The sequence below is a fragment of the Pseudophryne corroboree genome, chromosome 4 (assembly GCF_028390025.1).
Source record: "Pseudophryne corroboree isolate aPseCor3 chromosome 4, aPseCor3.hap2, whole genome shotgun sequence".
Lineage (NCBI taxonomy): Eukaryota > Metazoa > Chordata > Amphibia > Anura > Myobatrachidae > Pseudophryne > Pseudophryne corroboree.
Genome location: NC_086447.1, coordinates 725,717,735 through 725,738,447, shown reverse-complemented (window position 1 = coordinate 725,738,447; position 20,713 = coordinate 725,717,735). Strand labels below are relative to the sequence as shown.

Below are 20,713 nucleotides of genomic sequence, written 5' to 3'. Positions count from 1 at the left end.
GAGGAGCGGGGACAGAGACGCGGGTAGCAGCCGCGCAGGAACTCGTGCTCGCACATGGCGCATGTCACGGGAGCGCGCGTGCACGCCGGGCACACGCGCGCACACTGGGCACGTGCGTGCGCACCCTGAAAGGCGCTATGTCCCGCCCCCAGACCTTAGATTTTATGGAAACTTACAGATGGTAATCCCAACTAGAACAAGAGAGAAAATTTTGAGGGGTAAGATCACCCTAGCTCCTCTGACCTAGTAACGAAGGACACGGGAGACCATATAGATGCAGAAACAAATGTGTTTACTAGAAACCGTTCAACAGTAATACAGGTGATAAGAAAAAAACAACTGGCGATGGCCAAAGAAAGAACTGTTATGCTGTTTTTGAAATTAGCATATAAACCAAACTCATGCAAACTTGCAAAGCCCATTAAAGATATTTGTAAGGCTATTTCTGATCTTTAGGTTGCTGCGTCTCCGGCTGTTTCTTCTGACCTTTTGGAGCGCCTGAAATCCAAAGAGAAAACAGGCATAATTAATGACTGTTGTTAGAGATTACAGCCAACAGACCTAGCAAGGTATAGGGTGGGTAGGGTGGGAGCTGTTGCTAAGTGGCAATCCTATTCCCTAGAACAAAGAGAGTTTGCAGGTCATAGATTCCTGAAAACTAGTGCTTGTTCGTCGGGAGGCTTGCCACCTAGCAACAGCTGGTGGGTAGACTACCACATACCTGGTGGTTGCTCTATGGAATTCTATCCTTTGAGTATCAGAAGGCCTCTAATAATGTTTCACGAAGGTACGAGTGGACGACCAACGTGCGGCCTGCATTATGGATTGTAATGTTAAGCCTCTAGCTGCTGCCGAGGTGACGGTGGCACCACGGATGGAGTGTCCCTTGAAAATGGAGGTATCTATTCCTGAGCTTTGCATGGCAGAAACTATCCAACCCCTGATTGTAGAGGGTCTGGCCGGACGAAAAGGCTTTCGGCATGTGCTAAAAAGGCTAGAAATGTTATCTCTCCATGGAGCTGTTGTTGCGAGGTAAGCGGATAAGCACTCAACTATGCAAAGATCCGTGTCTGACTGGTCTTTGACTAGATCAAACTCCACCAAAGGGTTTTGAATGGAGCTGGTCTTTGTGTGACCTTTTAGGACGATATGGAAACCCATTGGAGTGGTTGTCATCAAGGGTTCGGATGTGTCTATTAAGGAAAGTTTGGTTCCTCTAGCTGCGACAGCTAGTGCTAGTAGTGAAGCCAGTTTTCTTGAAAGATTGGAGATGTTGGAATCTGAAGGGATTGTGGCTAAATAGTTTAAGAAAGGATTAATGTCCCACGTGGAAGAGTATTGTGGACATGGTGGCCTAGACAAGAAAATACCTTTGAGTGATCTAAGGTACATCTTGTTTTCCATAAGCCCTGGAATGAGAAGAGCTAGGGCTGAGCCATACGACCGTATGGTGGCGGATGCCAGGCCTGACTCAAACTTAACGGCCAGGAAGTCTAGCACTAAGTTACAGTAGGTTCCGAAAGAGAAGCAAAAGGAGGATTTTGAAAAGCCTGCCAAGACATAAACTCATTTATGATGGACTGGTACCTGGATTTTGTTCTGGGTCTAAGGGAAGCATTTATCAAGGATACTGAGGAGGCCGAGAGGTTAGTGGTGGTCAGCAACCGTGTAATGACATGCAATGTGGAAGTTCCTGAAGGAGGTCGGGAGTCCCTTGGAAACAATTCTTGGGCATGCCTAGGGGAAGGCCTTGCGAAGAGGGTTGATCAAGGGGAACCAAACTCGGGAAGGCCAAACAGGGTATACCAAGACGAGCTGAGATACTCTGTCTGTCTTGATCTTGTGAAGTACCTTCAGTAACATAGCTGGAGGAGGGAAAGCATATGGGAGAATTAGATCTGTCCACGTATAGGACATCGCATCCGAGTGGAGAGCCCCTTGAATCCAGATCTTGGACACGAAGGTTGGGACCTGTGTGTTCGATGGATTGCAAACAGGTCTACCTGCGGTTGACCAAAGGTTTTCACGATACTGATGAAAACTTCCAGTCTTAGAGACGCCCGATCCAGTGTTAATTTTTTCCTGGATAAGGAGTCGGCTAACTCGTTTAGCTCTCCTGGGACGTATGTTGCAGAGAGGAGTATGGACCGTTCCACCGCCCAGTACCAGATGTCTATTGCTTCTTGGCAGAGAATCAGGAATCGAGTACCTCCCATTCTGTTGAGGTAGGACACTGCAGTCCTGTTGTCTAGACAGAGGAGGACTGAGTTGTCCCGGAAGGTCGGGGGAACTAGAGAGGAAAGTGCTAACTTCGCCGCCCTCAATTCTAAGAGGTTGATGTGCGCTGTTGATTCTTGAGTGGACCATTTTCCCCTTACTGCCCGGTCTCTTGTAAATGCTCCCCAACCCGAGAGAGACGCATCTGATGTGATGACCATATCTGGAGGAGGGGGTAGGAGTGGTCTGGGAGATGGCAGTGGAAGGTCCCTCCAACTGCGAACCTCTTTGAGAACTATGGGTGTCAAGAGGATTTTGTCTGACCAAGTCCATCCTCGACGGAGGAAAGCTGAAAGAAGAATCTGAGAGTGTCTGCAGACAAGGGGAGTGTGAAGAAATCCTGGATCTAAAGACCTAATTTTCCCTGTCACTCTGGCCAAGTCTTTCAGCGAGAAACGGTGTTTGAGGGTTCGAGTTACGAAGTCTTGAATGTCTTTCCACTTGTCTGGGGGAACTGCTATCGAGAAAGAAGGGGTATCTATCAAGAAACCCAGAAAAACAATTGACTGGGTAGGTGTTAATATGGACTTGTCGTAATTTATAGTAAACCCTAGGTTCTGAAGGAAAGAATGAGCTCTTTGTGAAGCAGAAGGGTTTTTTGGTCTGAGTGGACTACTAACAAGTCATCTAGGTAGATTATACAACGGATCGCTTTCTGGCAAAGGTGAGAGATCACTGCTTTCATAAGACGAGTGAATGTATAGGGGGCGTTGGAAAGGCCAAAGACCATGACGGTCCACTGATAGAGAACGTCTTTCCACAGGAACCTTAGAAGTCTTCTGTGGTTTGGGTGCATTTGAATTGTGTGAAAGGCCACCTTGAGGTCTATTTTGATACAGAAATCATTCTTCGTTAGTAGGAAAGGTATGTTGGCTAAGCCCTCCATACGGAAGGAACAAGGTTTTATGTGTCAGTTGAGAGATTTGACATTTAAGACTGGTCTGTATGAACCGTCCTGATTCCTGACAGGAAAAAGGTGACTGACCCAGCCTCTTGTGGAAGTGTCTGCCAACTCTATCTTGCCTAGCTGCAGGGCAACGGATAGGACTCTATCTAATAACTGACTGGCGTTTTTTGAACAGGGAAAAATTTGTCATGGAAAATGCAAAAGGTGGAGGGATAAACCTTTTTCCACGATTTTTAGCAACCACCTGTCTGTGGTAATCTGCCTTCAGGAGGCTATTGCCTGGGAAAGACAAGGAGGAGGTTGTAAAGTAAGGTGACTTACCGTATCCTCTGTCTTTCCTGGGGGCGTATGTGCCACCGGACCCTGTGTCTCTCGCGGTCCGTGTTTAGGAAGGGCCACCTCTGTGAGCTCTGGGAGCGCCTCTGTAATCTTGGGTCGAGCTGCTGGCTCCCGCAGGACGACCCTCCTGATGAAAGAGCCGCCTGGAAGGCTGAGGTCCTTTAAGGTCTGCAAAGGATTTGCGAGCTTTATAGCGGACCTTCACTTCGTCTATGAAGTCGGGTCCGAAAAGGTCAGAATCTGTCAGATTGGGGACGTCTACTGGTCTGGGTGCTAGGTTAGTTAGCCCTGCAGCGAGTTCTACGTGAGTTTGATATGAAATCAAATGTCTGACCGATTACAGGTTGAGTCTCCCTTATCCAAAATGCTTGGGACCAGAGGTATTTTGGATATGGGATTTTTCCGTATTTTGGAATAATTGCATACAATAATGAGATATCATGGTGATGGGACCTAAATCTAAGCACAGAATGCATTTATGTTACATATACACCTTATATACACAGCCTGAAGGTAATTTTAGCCAATATTTTTTATAACTTTGTGCATTAAACAAAGTGTGTCTACATTCACACAATTCATTTATGTTTCATATACACCTTATACACAGAGCCTGAAGGTCATTTAATACAATATTTTTAATAACTTTGTGTATTAAACAAAGTTTGTGTACATTGAGCCATCAAAAAACAAAGGTTTCACTATCTCACTCTCAATCAAAAAAGTCCGTATTTCGGAATATTCCGTATTTCGGAATATTTGGATATGGGATACTCAACCTGTATTAGGATAGCCCTACTAATAGCTTTTAAGAGGGCCATTTTGGAAGCTACCAGGGAATCTAGGGAGCCCCCTGAGATGCCTTCTTTTTCTGCCTTGTCAAGGACAAATAGTAAAGGACTGGCAGCGTCTGAAACTTTAAATTGAATCTTTCTCAGCAATTTATCCATAGCGTCACTCTGGACCTTTTCCCCCACGAGTGAAGTTAAAGCCGGATCGATGTCTGGGGCAAATAGGGCCAGAATGTCTGGGATGTCAGTGTGGTTACGGAGAACCATGTCATCCTCCTTAACTTGTGCCGTTCTAAAGGCTAACTGGGCAAAATTGTATACTTGAGAGTGCTCGCTCAGAGCCCTGTGGGCTGAATATATTTTAGAAGGTGGCATTATACCCACTAAGGCTACACGGGCCATCTGCAAGTCACTATATTCGCCTCTGTGAGAGGATGCGCTAGTCCTGGTTACCTCCTCTGACTCCCAATCTACTGGAGGGTAACCAGCTTCCCTAAATGAGTGGGAAAGGGGGGTTGTATGACTATGATTAGTCCCCTTATGAGTGCGGTCCTGTGCAGGTTGCCAATCAGTAACAGGGAATGTATGTCGGCTGTGGGCAGGAGAGGGGGGGTCTGCTATGGCCCTTAGAGGTATTCCAACTACTGGCAATACCTGGGAAAGAGATGTTTTTACCTGAACAGGCATCTCTAGAAGAAACATGGTCAGTATGTTTCTTTTTACTTGTGCACTTTCTCACCACTCTGTGAGAATATGCAGGAGGAGGAGTCTCAGCATTCTGACTGACTTCTCCCTCCTCAGAGCTGTCCCTGTTGTCTTCCGACCTGACAGGGTTAATAAATCTTCTCCTTTTAAATATAATATCCTAATCTGAGGAAGTAGTTGTGTCGGCAGCTTTATCTAGGTTCTTCCTAGAAGGCTGCCTGCCTCTTTTGCTGCGCTGTGGGGACACTATCAGAGTGTCTGTGGCTGCACAAACACTGTATCCTCTATCCTGCAGCGCTGAGGTAACATCTAAGGTCTGGGGGCGGGGCCTAGCGCCTTATAGGGTGCACGCGCGTGCCTGTCGGTGCGCGCACGCTCTCATGGCGCACGCCATGCGCGTGCACAAGTTCCTGTGTGGCCGCTACCCGCGGCTCTGTCCCCGCTCCCCCCAGACTGTGGGAAGGTAAGTGAAAGTTTTCTTTCACTATACCTTCCCAACGATTCGTCGGGAGGCTTGCACCTAACCCACCAGCTGTTGCTAGGTGGCAAGCCTCCCGACGAACAAAGGAGGCTGCTTCTGGGACTAGTCAGATGACATGTACGAATTATGGGGGTCATTCCGAGTTGTTCGCTCGGTATTTTTTTCTCGCAACGGAGCGATTAGTCGCTAATGCGCATGCGCAATGTCCGCAGTGCGACTGCGCCAAGTAAATTTGCTATGCAGTTAGGTTTTTTACTCACGGCATTACGAGGTTTTTTCTTCGTTCTGGTGATCGTAATGTGATTGACAGGAAGTGGGTGTTTCTGGGCGGAAACTGGCCGTTTTATGGGTGTGTGTGAAAAAACGCTACCGTTTCTGGGAAAAACGCGGGGGTGGCTGGAGAAACGGAGGAGTGTCTGGGCGAACGCTGGGTGTGTTTGTGACGTCAAACCAGGAACGAAACTGACTGAACTGATCGCAGATGCCGAGTAAGTCTGGAGCTACTCAGAAACTGCTAAGAAGTGTCTATTCGCAATTCTGCTAATCTTTCATTCGCAATTTTGATAAGCTAAGATTCACTCCCAGTAGGCGGCGGCTTAGCGTGTGCAAAGCTGCTAAAAGCAGCTTGCGAGCGAACAACTCGGAATGACCCCCTATGTACTGTCAGACAGCTCTATTCTGAATAACAGTACAGTGTTGTGCCAGTGTCCTGTAAATGTTACTGCACTTTGTGTTGGTAGGCAGTGTGACAGGGCAGGGGTGCAGATAGTGAACTGCATTAGGAGAAGCTGCAGTTGCACTCACTTCCACTGTTTAATTATTCTGTAAAGTTATTTATCAGGTATGTGTTTCTATGCATCTTGCGTTCTCTCAGAAATAATGCAGAAATAATGCTATGGGAACTTTTGGCATATTGGTTGTATCAAGGCAGTACATTAATGAGCAGCCAGGTTATAAGACATTGCATTATCTGAGGTTGGCAGGTGTTGCATACAGGAAGCCTTAGGAGTACACTATTTTTATTGATAAAACTTGTAGACACGTCTCCGGGTTTTATGTAAGGTATCTAATGCAAGCCTGTGTACCCTATAGTTTTTCAACTAGAACTGCAAGTTCCAGCATGCCCTGCTCCTCCCAGGGCCCTTCTCTCTCAGCCTCCTCCTGACTGACTGGGAGCTACAGGTGAGGCGGCCCTGCTCTTGCCTTCGGGGGGTGACATCACAGTCTAAAAAATAGGAGGGGCAGGACTGGAAGTGTGAGGAGTAATGCGTAGAGAGAGTAGGAGTCTGTATTAATTTTTAAAAGAACAGTCTAGATCTGTCCCTACCTGCACTGCACATGGGGGGTGATTCAGGCCTGATCGTAGATGTGCTAAATTTAACACATCTACGATCAGTCACACTGACATGCGGGGTGACGCCCAGCACAAGGCTAGCCTGCCCCGCATGTCAGTCCCTGCCCTGTCGCACAAGTACAAAAGCGCTTTTGTACTTCAGGTGTAGCTCCCAGCCAGCGCAGCTCCCAGCGCTGGCAGGGAGCTCTCGTCGCTGCCCGGGCCGCCGCAGCCCGCCCCCCAATGGTCCGGGTACGCCTGCATTGCCTGGCCATGCCCCCTAAATGGCGGCTAAATGCCGCCGGCCCGCCCCCTCCCGCCCAGCTACCATCTCTGCCTGTCAATCAGGCACAGGTGATCGCTGGGCTACAACAGCACTGCTGCCCCCGGCATATGCACCGATCAGAACGGCTAGGACAGGAGGACACGGGGCAGCACGTTGCGGCACCGGAGTTTTGAATCAGATTGTCCGCGGTGATCTGGGGGGGGGGGAGTAAGTGCTCCACGTGTGGTGTGGGTGAATAATCGTGTGGGGAGAGCACCAAAATGTATTTTTATATATGCCCCCTCCCCAACAATACGTTCTGGCACCCCTGCCCGTTAGCTAACAAATTTGTTGCTACGATCAGGTCTGAATTACCCCCAATATACCGTGTCGATAGCGGGTAATTTGTGCGACGTGAAAGGGGTATTAGTGAGCGCTAAAGGAGTTACCACTCATTCTTAAATGAAGTCCTATGAAATGTACAAAAGTTGCCTTATTACTGTACAGTATGCCCATTAATCTGATGTAAGGGAAGGTGTAGTACAGGCCTGGCCAACCTGTGGCTCTCCAGATGTAGTGAAACTACACATCCCAGCATGGTTGGCCAGGCCTGGTGTAGTACAACAACCATATTGGCAGCTGCTAAGTCACTCACAGTCACACTATGTTATGCAATGCTGTGTGCGGCAGTATAGAAGAGCTACAGGCAGCAGCACTGTTTACAGAGGCGGCCCCAGCAGCGCTGCAATGAGCATGAGCACACTCAGCACAGGAGCCCAGCACAGGAAGCAGTAACCCCGGCAGGCAGGGCCGGCCCATACACCGGCGCTTCGTGTCTGTAGATCTTACACGCTGCTGCGGAATCTTCTATCTGTAGCGAGACGAATCCCGGTTCCACCGCTACCCGCTCAGCCTTCACCATGCCGCCCACCATTCAGCACGCCGCCGGCACCCCGGGTAATGGCAGCCAGCACCATGTGTGTGTGTGTGTGAGCATTGCACTAGGGCTCCGGGTACAGACACTGGCAGATTTATATACTGTCTATACTGCACATCATGTGGACTCTGGTTCCCCAGAGTGGCGTTATGTAACTGGGAATTATATTTAATATACAGCTTAGTACTAATCGCATTATACAGTTGTAGCTGGGAAACTATAAATAATACTTGAGTGGTGATTTATAACGTTATGTACTGTAGTAGACAGGGGGTGTGTGTGTGTATGTGTATATATATATATATATATATATATATATATATGTATATATATATATATATATATATATATATATATATGTGTGTGTATATATGTGTAGATGTGTATATACACATATAGTAGATGTGTTTTATGTGTATATATTAGATATATATACACACATCTAACGCTTGTGCCTCTTAGGTCTTATCAGGTTATGGTAACTTTATGCAGTACTGTATGTGTAAAACTGACCGAGATTCTTCTGTAACATATTCACCATTCACCATGTAACATATTCACCATTATATGCTAATCTTTTTGCAGAGGCGTCATGAGGGGGGTGCGGGGGGTGCGGCCCGCACCCAGGTGTCACCCTTCAATGGGGTGACACCAAAAAGAGCTGTACACCCGCACACCCATCCACAGATACGTCTGCGGCTGCACCCACACTTATTCCTCCCCAGCACCGCACCCCCGCCGACTTCATCACCGGACAGCGGTGATATACACACCGGCCCGCCTGTACACCGCCGCGGCGCCACGGTGACCGGGTCCGTACTACTATCACCATGGTGATGAGCTATAAACTGTTGCCGGGTGCTGTACGTCACGAGTGACGTCATACGCACGCCTGCACCGCATGCCTTGCTGGGAGGGAGAATGGGAGGAGACTTTGCTGGGCAGGGAGGACGGCCGTTACCAGAGGGAGCTGTACTGCAGGGACTAAAGTGCGCACCTCATTGCCTTCTTCTCTGGCTGGCTGTGAGCTGTTTCAGCTGAGAGAGGGTGTGTATGTTTGATTCAATGTTTTACAGTTTACAATTACATTATAAACCATTATTACTTGAGTAAAAAAAAATGTTTTGAATAAAAAAAAATGTTTTGAGTGTGTGTGTGTGTATGTATGTATATATATATATATATATATATATATATATATATACATATGTGTGTATATATATATATATATATATATGTATGTATGAGTCTGAATACCTCCGCCGCCACATTGAGCTCTTGCCACGCGGCCGCTCCTGATTGGCTGCCGGTCCGCAAAATAGTAGCGCCGCGGTCATAGGAGCTGCAGTGCTGCCGACCACAGCCTCCTCCTCCTTGCACCGCCGCCGCCCTCTGCCTCCTCCTCCACTACACCGGCGCTGCCCTCAGCCACCCCACCGTTGCCCTCAGTCCTTCTCTGCACCTCCGCCTCCTCTGCACCATGCCAATCACAGCCATCTCATCCACCGCCCCGCAGACCACAGCATCCTCAGCACCGCCGCTGCTAAATAGGTAATCTTACCCTGCTGCCTTTCTCTCGCCCTAGTCCCTACTATGTGCCCTTGCTGTCCCTCTCTCTGTCCCTATGTCCCTGCTGTCACTTTCCCTGTCCATCTGTCACTCTCCCTGTCCCTGTTGTCACTTTCCCAGTCAATCTGTCACTCTCCCTGTTCCTATGTCCCTGCTGTCACTCTCCCTGCTCCTGCTGTCACTTTCCTTGTCTCTCTGTCCCTGTCCCTGCTGTCACTCTCCCTGAATTTTGTGTCATACAGTGTGCTATAATGTGAATTTCGGCTTAAACCGTGTGCTGTAATGTGAATTTCGGCTCATTCAGTGTACTGTAATGTGAATTTCGGCTCATACAGTATGCTATAATGTGAATTTCGGCTCATACCGTGTGCTATAATGTGAATTTCGGCTCATTCAGTGTGCTATAATGTGAATTTCGGCTTATGCCGTGTGCTAAAATGTGAATTTTGGCTCATGCAGTGTGCTATAATGTGATTTTTGACTCATTCTGTGTGTTATAATGTGAAAACTAGTACAAAAACATAACTAAGGGTTCCGTGTATTGTGATACGGGAGGGTGGCATGGGGGGTGACACCGTGAGTTACCACACCGGGTGACACCAACCCTAGTGACGCCTCTGTCTTTTTGTATTATTTACTGGTGCTCCAGTGTTATTGCTGTCTTTATACATGATTGACTTCAATACCAACTGTATGTGTAGCAGCATTTGCACAAGTCTCTGATGGTTACATTCATAGCACCTGCCTGGGGCTGACTATGGAGAGCATACAGTATGTAGATGCTGCAGATCCAGCTTACATTACTTTCTCCACACTTGTTTGGTTGGGTCAGATACGACACTTTCCCACTTGCCTCCGCAGCAGCCTGCATCTGTCCAGAGCACAATTCTCCACAAAGGCTTTACTGGTTATTTTGTACCAAAGTTTCAATAATCTTACTAATCTAACACGCATCCCTTTTTATTTGCTAATGTAAATATTAAGAGATGTATGTATAGCAATGTTTATATTGCAGGGTTTTACATAGCTTTTGTGCGTATGATATGAAACCGCCCCACTTTACCATTCTACAGCAGGTTTGTCCCTGGTTGCCAACAATCAATCCACTTTTGGGCCCATTTATCAGAATTACAGTATTTGCTGCCTATTCCCTGAAAATTATTTTTTGTGTGTGGGGTAACCGCAAATATTTAGAAGGATGGATCGCAGCACATATCTCCAATATCTGCTGCGTTCTTTCCATTCTCGACTGCAGTCGCAACCCCCTAACTGTAGGTTTCTGCGATGGATGCGATGCTGCCATATTTGTCAAGCTCTGGAATGCGGACCTTTCCGGAGGCTGGTGTTAGCCCGTTATAGCCTATGGGTTACACTTTGCAAGAATCAAGAGGTGAGGGAATCCTCCACCGCGCAGGACTGCGCATGCACTGAAGTAAGCACATCACGGGGGGCGGGCTCCTTTCAGATCCCCATGTCCCTGCTGTTAATCACATCCTGTAATGCGATCATGAGCCCTAATGTTGTGCCAAGATGCAAATGGGATGATTGATAAATGTCCCCTTTGAGAGATATACGGTGGTGATGTGTCAGATGCACTATAACCTGTGCTTTTGGAACTTGCATTGAACATCCTCATGTATGGAAGCGGTGTAGATGAAAATAATCTTTCTGTACCGTATCTGCAAACAACTAACGTTTTTACCGTAGCCATACTATTGAATAAGGATGAAAATCATGCAGATGTTGCTGAGAAATTAGCACACTTTAGTGCCATATCATTTTTTCATTATGTGTAATGTCCAATGGCTCCGTCCGCACCAGTCTGCGCATGACATCTCATAGCTTTTGAGAGATCTCGCACATGCGCATTGGGGCCATCCAGGAGATGCGGCATGTCAGTACTAGGCGGACATGCAGGGGTTGTTGAAATGAGGGAGTTTTCTCTCCCCTACTTTGGTGCCCCAGATTTCAGAATCCATTTCAAGCTTCTCACACTTACTTACAAAGCCCTCAACCACGGGTGTAGTATGGTATGCCGGCGGCCGGGCTCCCGGCGACCAGCATACCGGCGCCGGGAGGCCGACCGCCGGCATACCGACAGTGTGGCGAGCGCAAATGAGCCCCTTGCGGGCTCGCCACGCTGCGGGCACCCTCCAGGGGGGTTGTGGACACCCACGAGGGAGAAAAAGTGTCGGTATGTCGGCTGTCGGGATTCCAGCGCCGGTATACTGTGCGCCGGGATCCCGACAGTCGGCATACTGAAGACCACCCCTCAACCACTCCTCTCCCATTTACATCTGACCTTATCTCCCCTTACACTCCCACCAGTCCTCTTTGCTCTGCTAATGCACGCCGACACTCCTGATTACTAGAGATGAGCGGATTCGGTTTTTACTCGGATTTACTTGGTTCTCAAAACGGCATCTTATTGGCTATCCAAAACAAGAGACATCCGTGAGCCAATAAGATGCCGTTTTGAGAACCGAGTAAAACCGAACCCGCTCATCTCTACTGATTACTTCATCCCACTCCTACCGCCAAGATTTTCATGTGTTGCTCCAATTCTCTGGAATTCCCTACCTTTCCACCACTCTAGAAAACTTCAAACTGGCTCTCAAGACCCACTTCTTCACCAAACCCAGCCAAATCTCATTCCACGCTCTCTATGTGGGATCCGGTCTGAAGATCGACAATGTTTAGGTCGACAGTCACTAGGTTGACAGGGTCTGAAGGTCGACAGGGTTTCTAGGTCGACAGGTCAAAAGGTCGACATGAGTTTTTCACTTTTCTTTCTTTTTTTGAACTTTTTTCATACTTAACGATCCACGTGGCCTACGATTGGAACGGTAATCTGTGCTGAGTGAATCGGTAGCGGAGCGAGGCACCTTGCCCGAAGCATGGTGAGCGAAGCGAGCCATGCAAGGGGACACCTTTCAGTCCGCTGGTCCGGGTGTTCGTTTATTTGTTTTGCCAAGTACGAGGATTTATATCTGGACACTGGATTGAGGTGAGTATAATTTTATTCACAGGTACCCCGGATCGTCGGATCAGGAGACGTGGCAGTCGGCGGGTCAACATAGGTAAGTATGTGTGTGTCGGCAGGTGTGCAATAAAGTTTTACTCTCAAGGTGTGTGTCTCCTGTTTTTATTTGGGTATTTTTTTTCCAGTAGTACTACAGGTACCAGCGGGCCCGTTTTTCTCCCGCATGCTGGTACTTGTGGTTCTCCAAGTACCAGCTTGCGGGGGAGGCTTGCTGGGACTTGTAGTACTACAGAAAAAAAACAATATTCTTGTCATTTTCTCAAGGCTATCAGCCCCCCATCCGCAGCCCTTGGATGGGGGGGACAGCCTCGGGCTTCACCCCTGGCCCTTGGGTGGCTGGGGGGGGGACCCTTTGATTGAAGGGGTCCCCACTCCCCCAGGGTACCCCGGCCAGGGGTGACTAGTTGGATATTTAATGCCACGGCCGCAGGGCGCTGTATAAAAGTGACCCCCGGCTGTTGCATTATCTGTCCAGCTAGTGGAGCCTGATGCTGGTGTAAAAAATACGGGGGACCCCTACTCTTTTTGTCCCCCGTATTTTTTGCACCAGCACCAGGCGCAGAGCCTGGTGCTGGTTTTAAAAATACGGGGGATCCCCTGTCCATTTTCCCCCCGGATTTTTAGAACCAGGACCAGCTCGAAGAGCCCGAGGCTGGTTATGCTTTGGAGGGGGGACCCCACGCAAATTTTTTTCGTGTTTTTTCCCGTTTTTTAAAAATCGGAACAAAATCCGTCAAATCGGCCGTTTTTCGTCAGCGGGATTGTCGAATCCATTTTTTATTGAATATGGTCAATTTCGGGCACCCACTTTTTAATTCGACACAATTCGACCGTCTAATTTCGGCAAGTGGGTGCCGAAATTGACCATATTCAATAAAAAACGGATTCAACAGTCCCGCTGACGAAAAACGGCCGATTTGACGGATTTTGTTCCGATTTTTAAAAAACGGGAAAAAACACGAAAAAAAATTGCGTGGGGTCCCCCCTCCAAAGCATAACCAGCCTTGGGCTCTTCGAGCCGGTCCTGGTTCTAAAAATCCGGGGAAAAAATGGACAGGGGATCCCCCGTATTTTTAAAACCAGCACCGGGCTCTGCGCCTGGTGCTGGTGCAAAAAATACGGGGGACAAAAAGAGTAGGGGTCCCCCGTATTTTTTACACCAGCATCGGGCTCCACTAGCTGGAAAGATAATGCCACAGCCGGGGGTCACTTTTATACAGCGCCCTGCGGCCGTGGCATTAAATATCCAACTAGTCACCCCTGGCCGGGGTACCCAGGGGGAGTGGGGACCCCTTCAATCAAGGGGTCCCCCCCCCAGCCACCCAAGGGCCAGGGGTGAAGCCCGAGGCTCTACCCCCCCCATCCAAGGGCTGCGGATGGGGGGCTAATAGCCTTGAGAAAATGACAAGAATATTGTTTTTTCCTGTAGTACTACAAGTCCCAGCAAGCCTCCCCTGCAAGCTGGTACTTGGAGAACCACAAGTACCAGCATGCGGGAGAAAAACGGGCCCGCTGGTACTTGTAGTACTACTGGAAAAAAAATACCCAAATAAAAATAGGAGACACACACCTTGAGAGTAAAACTTTATTGCACACCTGCCGACACACACATACTTACCTATGTTGACCCACCGACTGCCACGTCTCCTGATCCGACGATCCGGGGTACCTGTGAATAAAATTATACTCACCTCAATCCAGTGTCCAGATATAAATCCTCGTACTTTGCAAAACAAATAAACGAACACCCGGACCAGCGGACTGATAGGACCAGCGGACTGATAGGGGTCCCATGTTTTTAAAATATATAAATAATACTTGTGCCTCCCAAAAAGACAAACCAAGTACCTAATCCCTTCTAATATAAATAGATATGCTATTACCAATAAAAAAAACACACAAAAAAAACATGTTTTAAATTTTTTTTATTAGATTCACCCACCAAAGTGTGGCGGATTGAAAATGACGAATTTACTGTCTACAAGCACTGTTGTCGAATTTCCAAACTTCAATTGAATGTACTTTTGTCGAATTGCAGCATTTGTACCATTGCAGAAAAGTCGAATTTGACAAATGTCGAATTTCAAAAAGTCGAATTTTGAAAGTCCGTTTTTTGACGGAAAGTACTGAATTGCATTGTCGAATTTTTTTTTGGGGCGAAAAAAGTCCAGTTTTTCGACAATTTCGGGAATGCGACCGCAATTGCATATACCCCTATAAATTTGTGTATCCTACATAAAAAAAAGTAATTATCATTCTTATCTGAATTTCCACAAAATGTCCAAGAAACCTCCTTCTGAAGCAGATGTTCACCGCAGTTTCATCAAGTGCAGAAATGTAAAGGATTTTTTCAACGTACAGTTTTGTACAATCCAATACACGCAACAGATTGGGAAATAAGAAAGCAGCTAAGCTGGTTGTATGCTACAGAGCCTTTTCTGTTGAGGACAAATGTGAGGAAGTAGACAAACACATGTACATGTTTGACTCAGACTCAAACAACTGAGTGAAATTCAGAGCCAACAGATGGTGCCACGCTAATCATGGGATGCGCGTGCGTCGTAGATGTGCACGCGCCCCATTCAAAGTGACTGGCAGCTGCGCTCACCAGCATGCCTGGGCGCAGGCGTGCCCAGGCACCCCAGGCTTCCCCTGCCTGCGATGTAGCCCTGCTCGATGAGTGTGGCTCCATCTATAATTGTACATCTTGATGCAACTATTTAGGGTATATTTATTCTATTACTGTGTTCATTTTGTTACTGTTCTCACTTCAAAAATTGTTTATGTATTACTAAAATAAGATATAAACATCTACAATTAAACAGTTTACTTAAAAAAAGTTAATAAAAAAATCCTGTTTAAATCCCCAAAATCTGATTTAAAGCAATAAAATCTGATTTAAATCAATTAAATCCATTTTTTTTTTGTATTTTTATTAACAAAAAAAAAAAATCCAATTTTTATGCAACCCTGCAAATAACCCCAGTGCATTCATTCAGTGCCAAGAACGTTTCCTGATGAAGTTTTTGCCATTGAGCAAAGTGTGTTGGGGTTAATTGTATGCTGTCATTGGCTTTATTAAACCAATCTAAGCATAAATTTACTGAGTGACGGTTTTGCTGTGGCTTTGGAACTCCTGCACATCACCGGCAAATGATGCACGAAACCACTGAACTTTCCGCATTTTAGATGGTGTTTTGTAAAGCGCTGCAAATGTCAATCGTTTAGGACGGTTTTGTGGTGTTTTGTTCATGGGGTTTTGCTAAAACTATCTTAAAACTGCTGCTTCTGTCTGGACGTCCAGAAGGAGAGAAATCACAACACACTTATGAGGGCAATCGTATTTTGAATAAGGAGGAAGATAATTTAACATACTGTGCGCAGAATGTATCATTGGTCATATTCATTATGTAATATAACTGCTTTCCTGGCGTTGCCTTGACTTCTGGGTTCCTGTACTGGGCGTAGAAAAGCCCGTATTTGGCCTGTAGTACAAGTTTCACCTTTTTTTTTTAAATTCTGTTACCCCACGTCATTATATGCGACACACCAGGGACCAACTCACAACACACAGTTTGAGAAGCAGCAGGATTGTTTGCTATTGTAACAGTGTAATATTGGCAAAAGGTAAATACTGATATTGTATTGAGATTAGCTGGCAGCTATTTAAGCTGTCCTCGTGGGAACTGTTGTGTATTCTCTCAAATAGCTTTCATGTATGCCACTTGACTTATTTTCTTTAAATAAGATGCTTGAACTCTGCTTATATGCATGTTAAATTGGCATTATAGGGGTCTATTCAATGCATGTCGGATCCTCTTCCGACGGAGAGGATCCGACAATGCAATATTCAATTTGCGGGCAGATCCGACTGGTTTTCCCCGTTGTCGACGATGGCAATCCAACTTTTTTTAAAGTCGGATTGACATTGTCGAAAATGGGACTAAAACCTGTCTAATCCGCAGATCCAGGTGTTTTCCGACAAGTCTGAAAAACGGCAGTACCATTGAATAGGTCGAATCATGATTTGACATAAAGTCGGAAACTGCTGTCTTTCCGACTAGATGGCAGTTCCGACTTCAATTGATTACCCCCCTTAGTAGTTTACGTAAATTAACTTTCTAAGTTATCTATACTTACCAAAAACAAGTCTGCCCTGCTTAACTGGTCCTGCCCCTCCCGCTCCCCCCTCTATCATGCAAGCACTTCGCTAAGCAAGTAATTGTGGAGGACATTAGTGAAACCTTTTGATGCACATAGGGTCATATGACCCAGATGAGTGTTACTCCATATGAGATTATTATATTTGGAAGAAGTTGAATACCTACCAATGGGGTCAATTCTATTCAGCGACAGTTGACTAGAACACATCTCACTGCGTTAGGTTGAGTTTGAAGGTTCATTTCTACATTGGCCACGATTGATGTCTGCTATCGGATAAATTGTGTCCCTTTGATTTTCTTCCACATATACCAACAGTGCAGGTCGCTGTCTACGGGACTAGTTTGGGAAAATCTAGCAGCGCTTGAGGACCGCTGTCTGTTGTTTGTGTATACCGATCAAGACTTTGGGGTCGATTCAATTCGGCAATTTATGAATAGCGCCGGGAATTAGCTCCCGACGCTATTCAATTCAGATTAAGTTAAGTCTGTGAAAGCCCGTTCTCGCCGACTTAACAGGTAGTTTTGTCGGGAGAACGGGCACTCTCCGACTTAACTACCCGCGGCGATGCTGATTCCCGACAGAATCAGCCTCGCGCCGGCCGCGCGGCAGCACTTTTGTCGGTTTTCTTCTCTCACCCCCTGGGGATGAGAGAAGAATTCCCGACAATTGCGGGTAACTAGCAGCTGAATTGAATAGCGTCGGGAGCTAATTCCTGGCGCTATTCATAAATTGCCGAATTGAATCGACCCCTTTGTGCTCTTGTGAGCAGGGACTGAGCTGCAGCTAGAAAGGTGCAAGTTACTCCACTCTACAGTTACTATTCATAACAACTAACCAGTATTTGTTGTATTTTATATATACAAATTTTTTTTTAGACGCGTTTGCTTTTTTCGTTCACTTTCTTACGGTTGAAATGGCCATTTCAGGTAGTTTTATTTGTCATGCTAGAATAAGCAAAATAGACAAAAAAATTGTGAAAATCCAAAGTCTACAGCAAAAAAAACAAGAACCAAGGTATATTTTTTTTTGCGGATAAAAAAATGGCTGATTCTGACTTTGGAATCTGACCACCACAAAAAGTGGCAAATCAGGCTCAGTACAGGAGTGGGAAAGTGTGTTAATATCAGTCAAAAGAAACAAAGCAAGGAACAATGGTAAATGCCAAGAATCATCTTATAACCTGTTAGTCATTTATGGTAAAGAAAGAAAAAAAACACAAACTTTTTTATTTGCCTGCTGTTTACTGGGAAAAGTCTGAACTTTCAAAATTATTCAGTATTCTAAAGGGACGAGATTTACCATGGACACGGCTAATACCTAAATTGACTGTGGTCTGTGTTGGATGTGGTGAGGCATTTTTAATTGTTTGTTAATTCAAAACACAACATAATATTAATGTTGCGTCAGTGGCTGTGCGCGCCCGAACGGAGCAACATTTCAATTACTCCGGGCGCCATCTAGTGGCTGCCGGTGCGCAACACACTTGAGTTCCCCCCATAGAGGTAAGAAGCAGCATTAGCCTTTCTCTGACGTCCTAAGTGGATGCTGGGGACTCCGTCAGGACCATGGGGAATAGCGGCTCCGCAGGAGACAGGGCACAAAAATAAAGCTTTAGGATCAGGTGGTGTGCACTGGCTCCTCCCCCTATGACCCTCCTCCAAGCCTCAGTTTGGTTTTTGTGCCCGTCCGAGCAGGGTGCAATCTAGGTGGCTCTCTTAAGGAGCTGCTTAGAAAAAGTTTTTAGGTTTTTTATGTTCAGTGAGTCCTGCTGGCAACAGGCTCACTGCATCGAGGGACTTAGGGGAGAGAAGTTCAACTCACCTGCGTGCAGGATGGATTGGCTTCTTAGGCTACTGGACACCATTAGCTCCAGAGGGAGTCGGAACACAGGTCTCACCCTGGGGTTCGTCCCGGAGCCGCGCCGCCGACCCCCCTTGCAGATGCTGAAGATTGAAGGTCCAGAAACCGGCGGCAGAAGGCTTTTCAGTTTTCATGAAGGTAGCGCACAGCACTGCAGCTGTGCGCCATTGTTGTCACACACTTCACACCATAGGTCACGGAGGGTGCAGGGCGCTGCTGGGGGCGCCCTGGGCAGCAATGTATAATACCTTTTATGGCTAAAAAATACATCACATATAGCCCTTGAGGCTATATGGATGTATTAAACCCATGCCAGATATCTCAAACTCTGGGAGAAAAGCCCGCCGGAATAGGGGGCGGGGCTTATTCTCCTCAGCACACAGCGCCATTTTCCTGCTCAGCTCCGCTGTGAGGAAGGCTCCCAGGACTCTCCCCTGCACTGCACTACAGAAACAGGGTAAAACAGAGAGGGGGGGCACTTTTTTTGGCGATATTTTATATATTTAAGCTGCTATAAGGATACAACACTTATATAAGGTTGTTCCCATATATATTATAGCGCTTGGGTGTGTGCTGGCAAACTCTCCCTCTGTCTCCCCAAAGGGCTAGTGGGGTCCTGTCTTCGATAAGAGCATTCCCTGTGTGTCTGCTGTGTGTCGGTACGTGTGTGTCGACATGTATGAGGACGATGTTGGTGTGGAGGCAGAGCAATTGCCGATAATGGTGATGTCACCCCCCAGGGAGTCGACACCGGAATGGATGGCTTTGTTTATGGAATTACGTGATAATGTCAGCACATTACAAAAATCAGTTGACGACATGAGACGGCCGGAAAACCAGTTGGTACCTGCCCAGGCGTCTCAGACACCGTCGGGGGCTGTAAAACGCCCTTTACCTCAGTCGGTCGACACAGACCCAGACACGGACACTGAATCTAGTGTCGACGGTGAAGAAACAAACGTATTTTCAAGTAGGGCCACACGTTATATGATCACTGCAATGAAGGAGGTTTTGCATATCTCTGATACTGCAAGTACCACAAAAAGGGGTATTATGTGGGGGGTGAAAAAACTACCTGTAGTTTTTCCTGAATCAGAGGAATTGAATGATGTATGTGATGAAGCGTGGGTTAACCCAGATAGAAAAGTGCTAATTTCAAAAAAGGTTATTGGCATTATACCCTTTCCCGCCAGAGGTTAGGGCGCGCTGGGAAACACCCCCTAGGGTGGATAAGGCGCTCACACGCTTATCAAAACAAGTGGCGTTACCGTCTCCTGATACGGCCGCCCTCAAGGATCCAGCTGATAGGAGGCTGGAAACTACCCTAAAAAGTATATACACACATACTGGTGTTATACTGCGACCAGCCATCGCCTCAGCCTGGATGTGCAGTGCTGGGGTGGTCTGGTCGGATTCCCTGACTGAAAATATTGATACCCTGGATAGGGACAGTATTTTATTGACTATAGAGCAATTAAAGGATGCTTTTCTTTATATGCGAGATGCTCAGAGGGATATTTGCACTCTGGCATCGAGAGTAAATGCGATGTCCATATCTGCCAGAAGAAGTTTATGGACGCGACAGTGGTCAGGTGATGCGGATTCTAAACGACATATGGAAGTATTGCCGTATAAAGGGGAGGAATTATTTGGCGTCGGTCTATCGGATCTGGTGGCCACGGCAACTGCCGGAAAATCCACCTTTTTACCTCAGACCCCCTCCCAACAGAAAAAGACACCGTCTTTTCAGCCGCAGTCCTTTCGGTCCTATAAGAACAAGCGGGCAAAAGGACAGTCATATCTGCCCCGGGGCAGAGGAAGGGGTAAGAGAGGACAGCAAGCAGCTCCTGCCCAGGAACAGAAGCCCTCCCAGGGTTCTGCAAAGCCCTCAGCATGACGCTGGGGCTTTTCAAGCGGACTCAGGAGCGGTGGGGGGTCGACTCAAGAATTTCAGCGCACAGTGGGCTTGCTCACAGGTGGACCCCTGGATCCTGCAGGTAGTATCTCAGGGTTACAGGTTGGAATTCGAGAAGTCTCCCCCT

At 47.0% G+C, this 20,713-nt stretch overlaps 1 protein-coding gene and 1 long non-coding RNA gene across 2 annotated transcripts in view; one reads left to right on the top strand and one right to left on the bottom strand.

The window, feature by feature from the left end:
• Positions 1–271: 271 nt before the first annotated feature.
• LOC134910244 (uncharacterized) lies at positions 272–8,035 on the bottom strand. Its single transcript, XR_010176152.1, has 3 exons — positions 7,948–8,035; positions 3,506–3,691; positions 272–498 (listed from the first exon to the last, which is right to left on the bottom strand). It is a non-coding gene; the product is annotated as an uncharacterized LOC134910244 (long non-coding RNA).
• Positions 7,972–20,713, top strand: part of MTR (5-methyltetrahydrofolate-homocysteine methyltransferase) — a 224,570-nt gene continuing 211,828 nt past the window's right edge. The window contains exon 1 of the mRNA XM_063918059.1: positions 7,972–8,055. Within this exon, the coding sequence (XP_063774129.1) occupies positions 8,019–8,055 (37 nt within the window). The 5' untranslated portion in view covers positions 7,972–8,018. The remainder of the gene's footprint in view (positions 8,056–20,713) is intronic.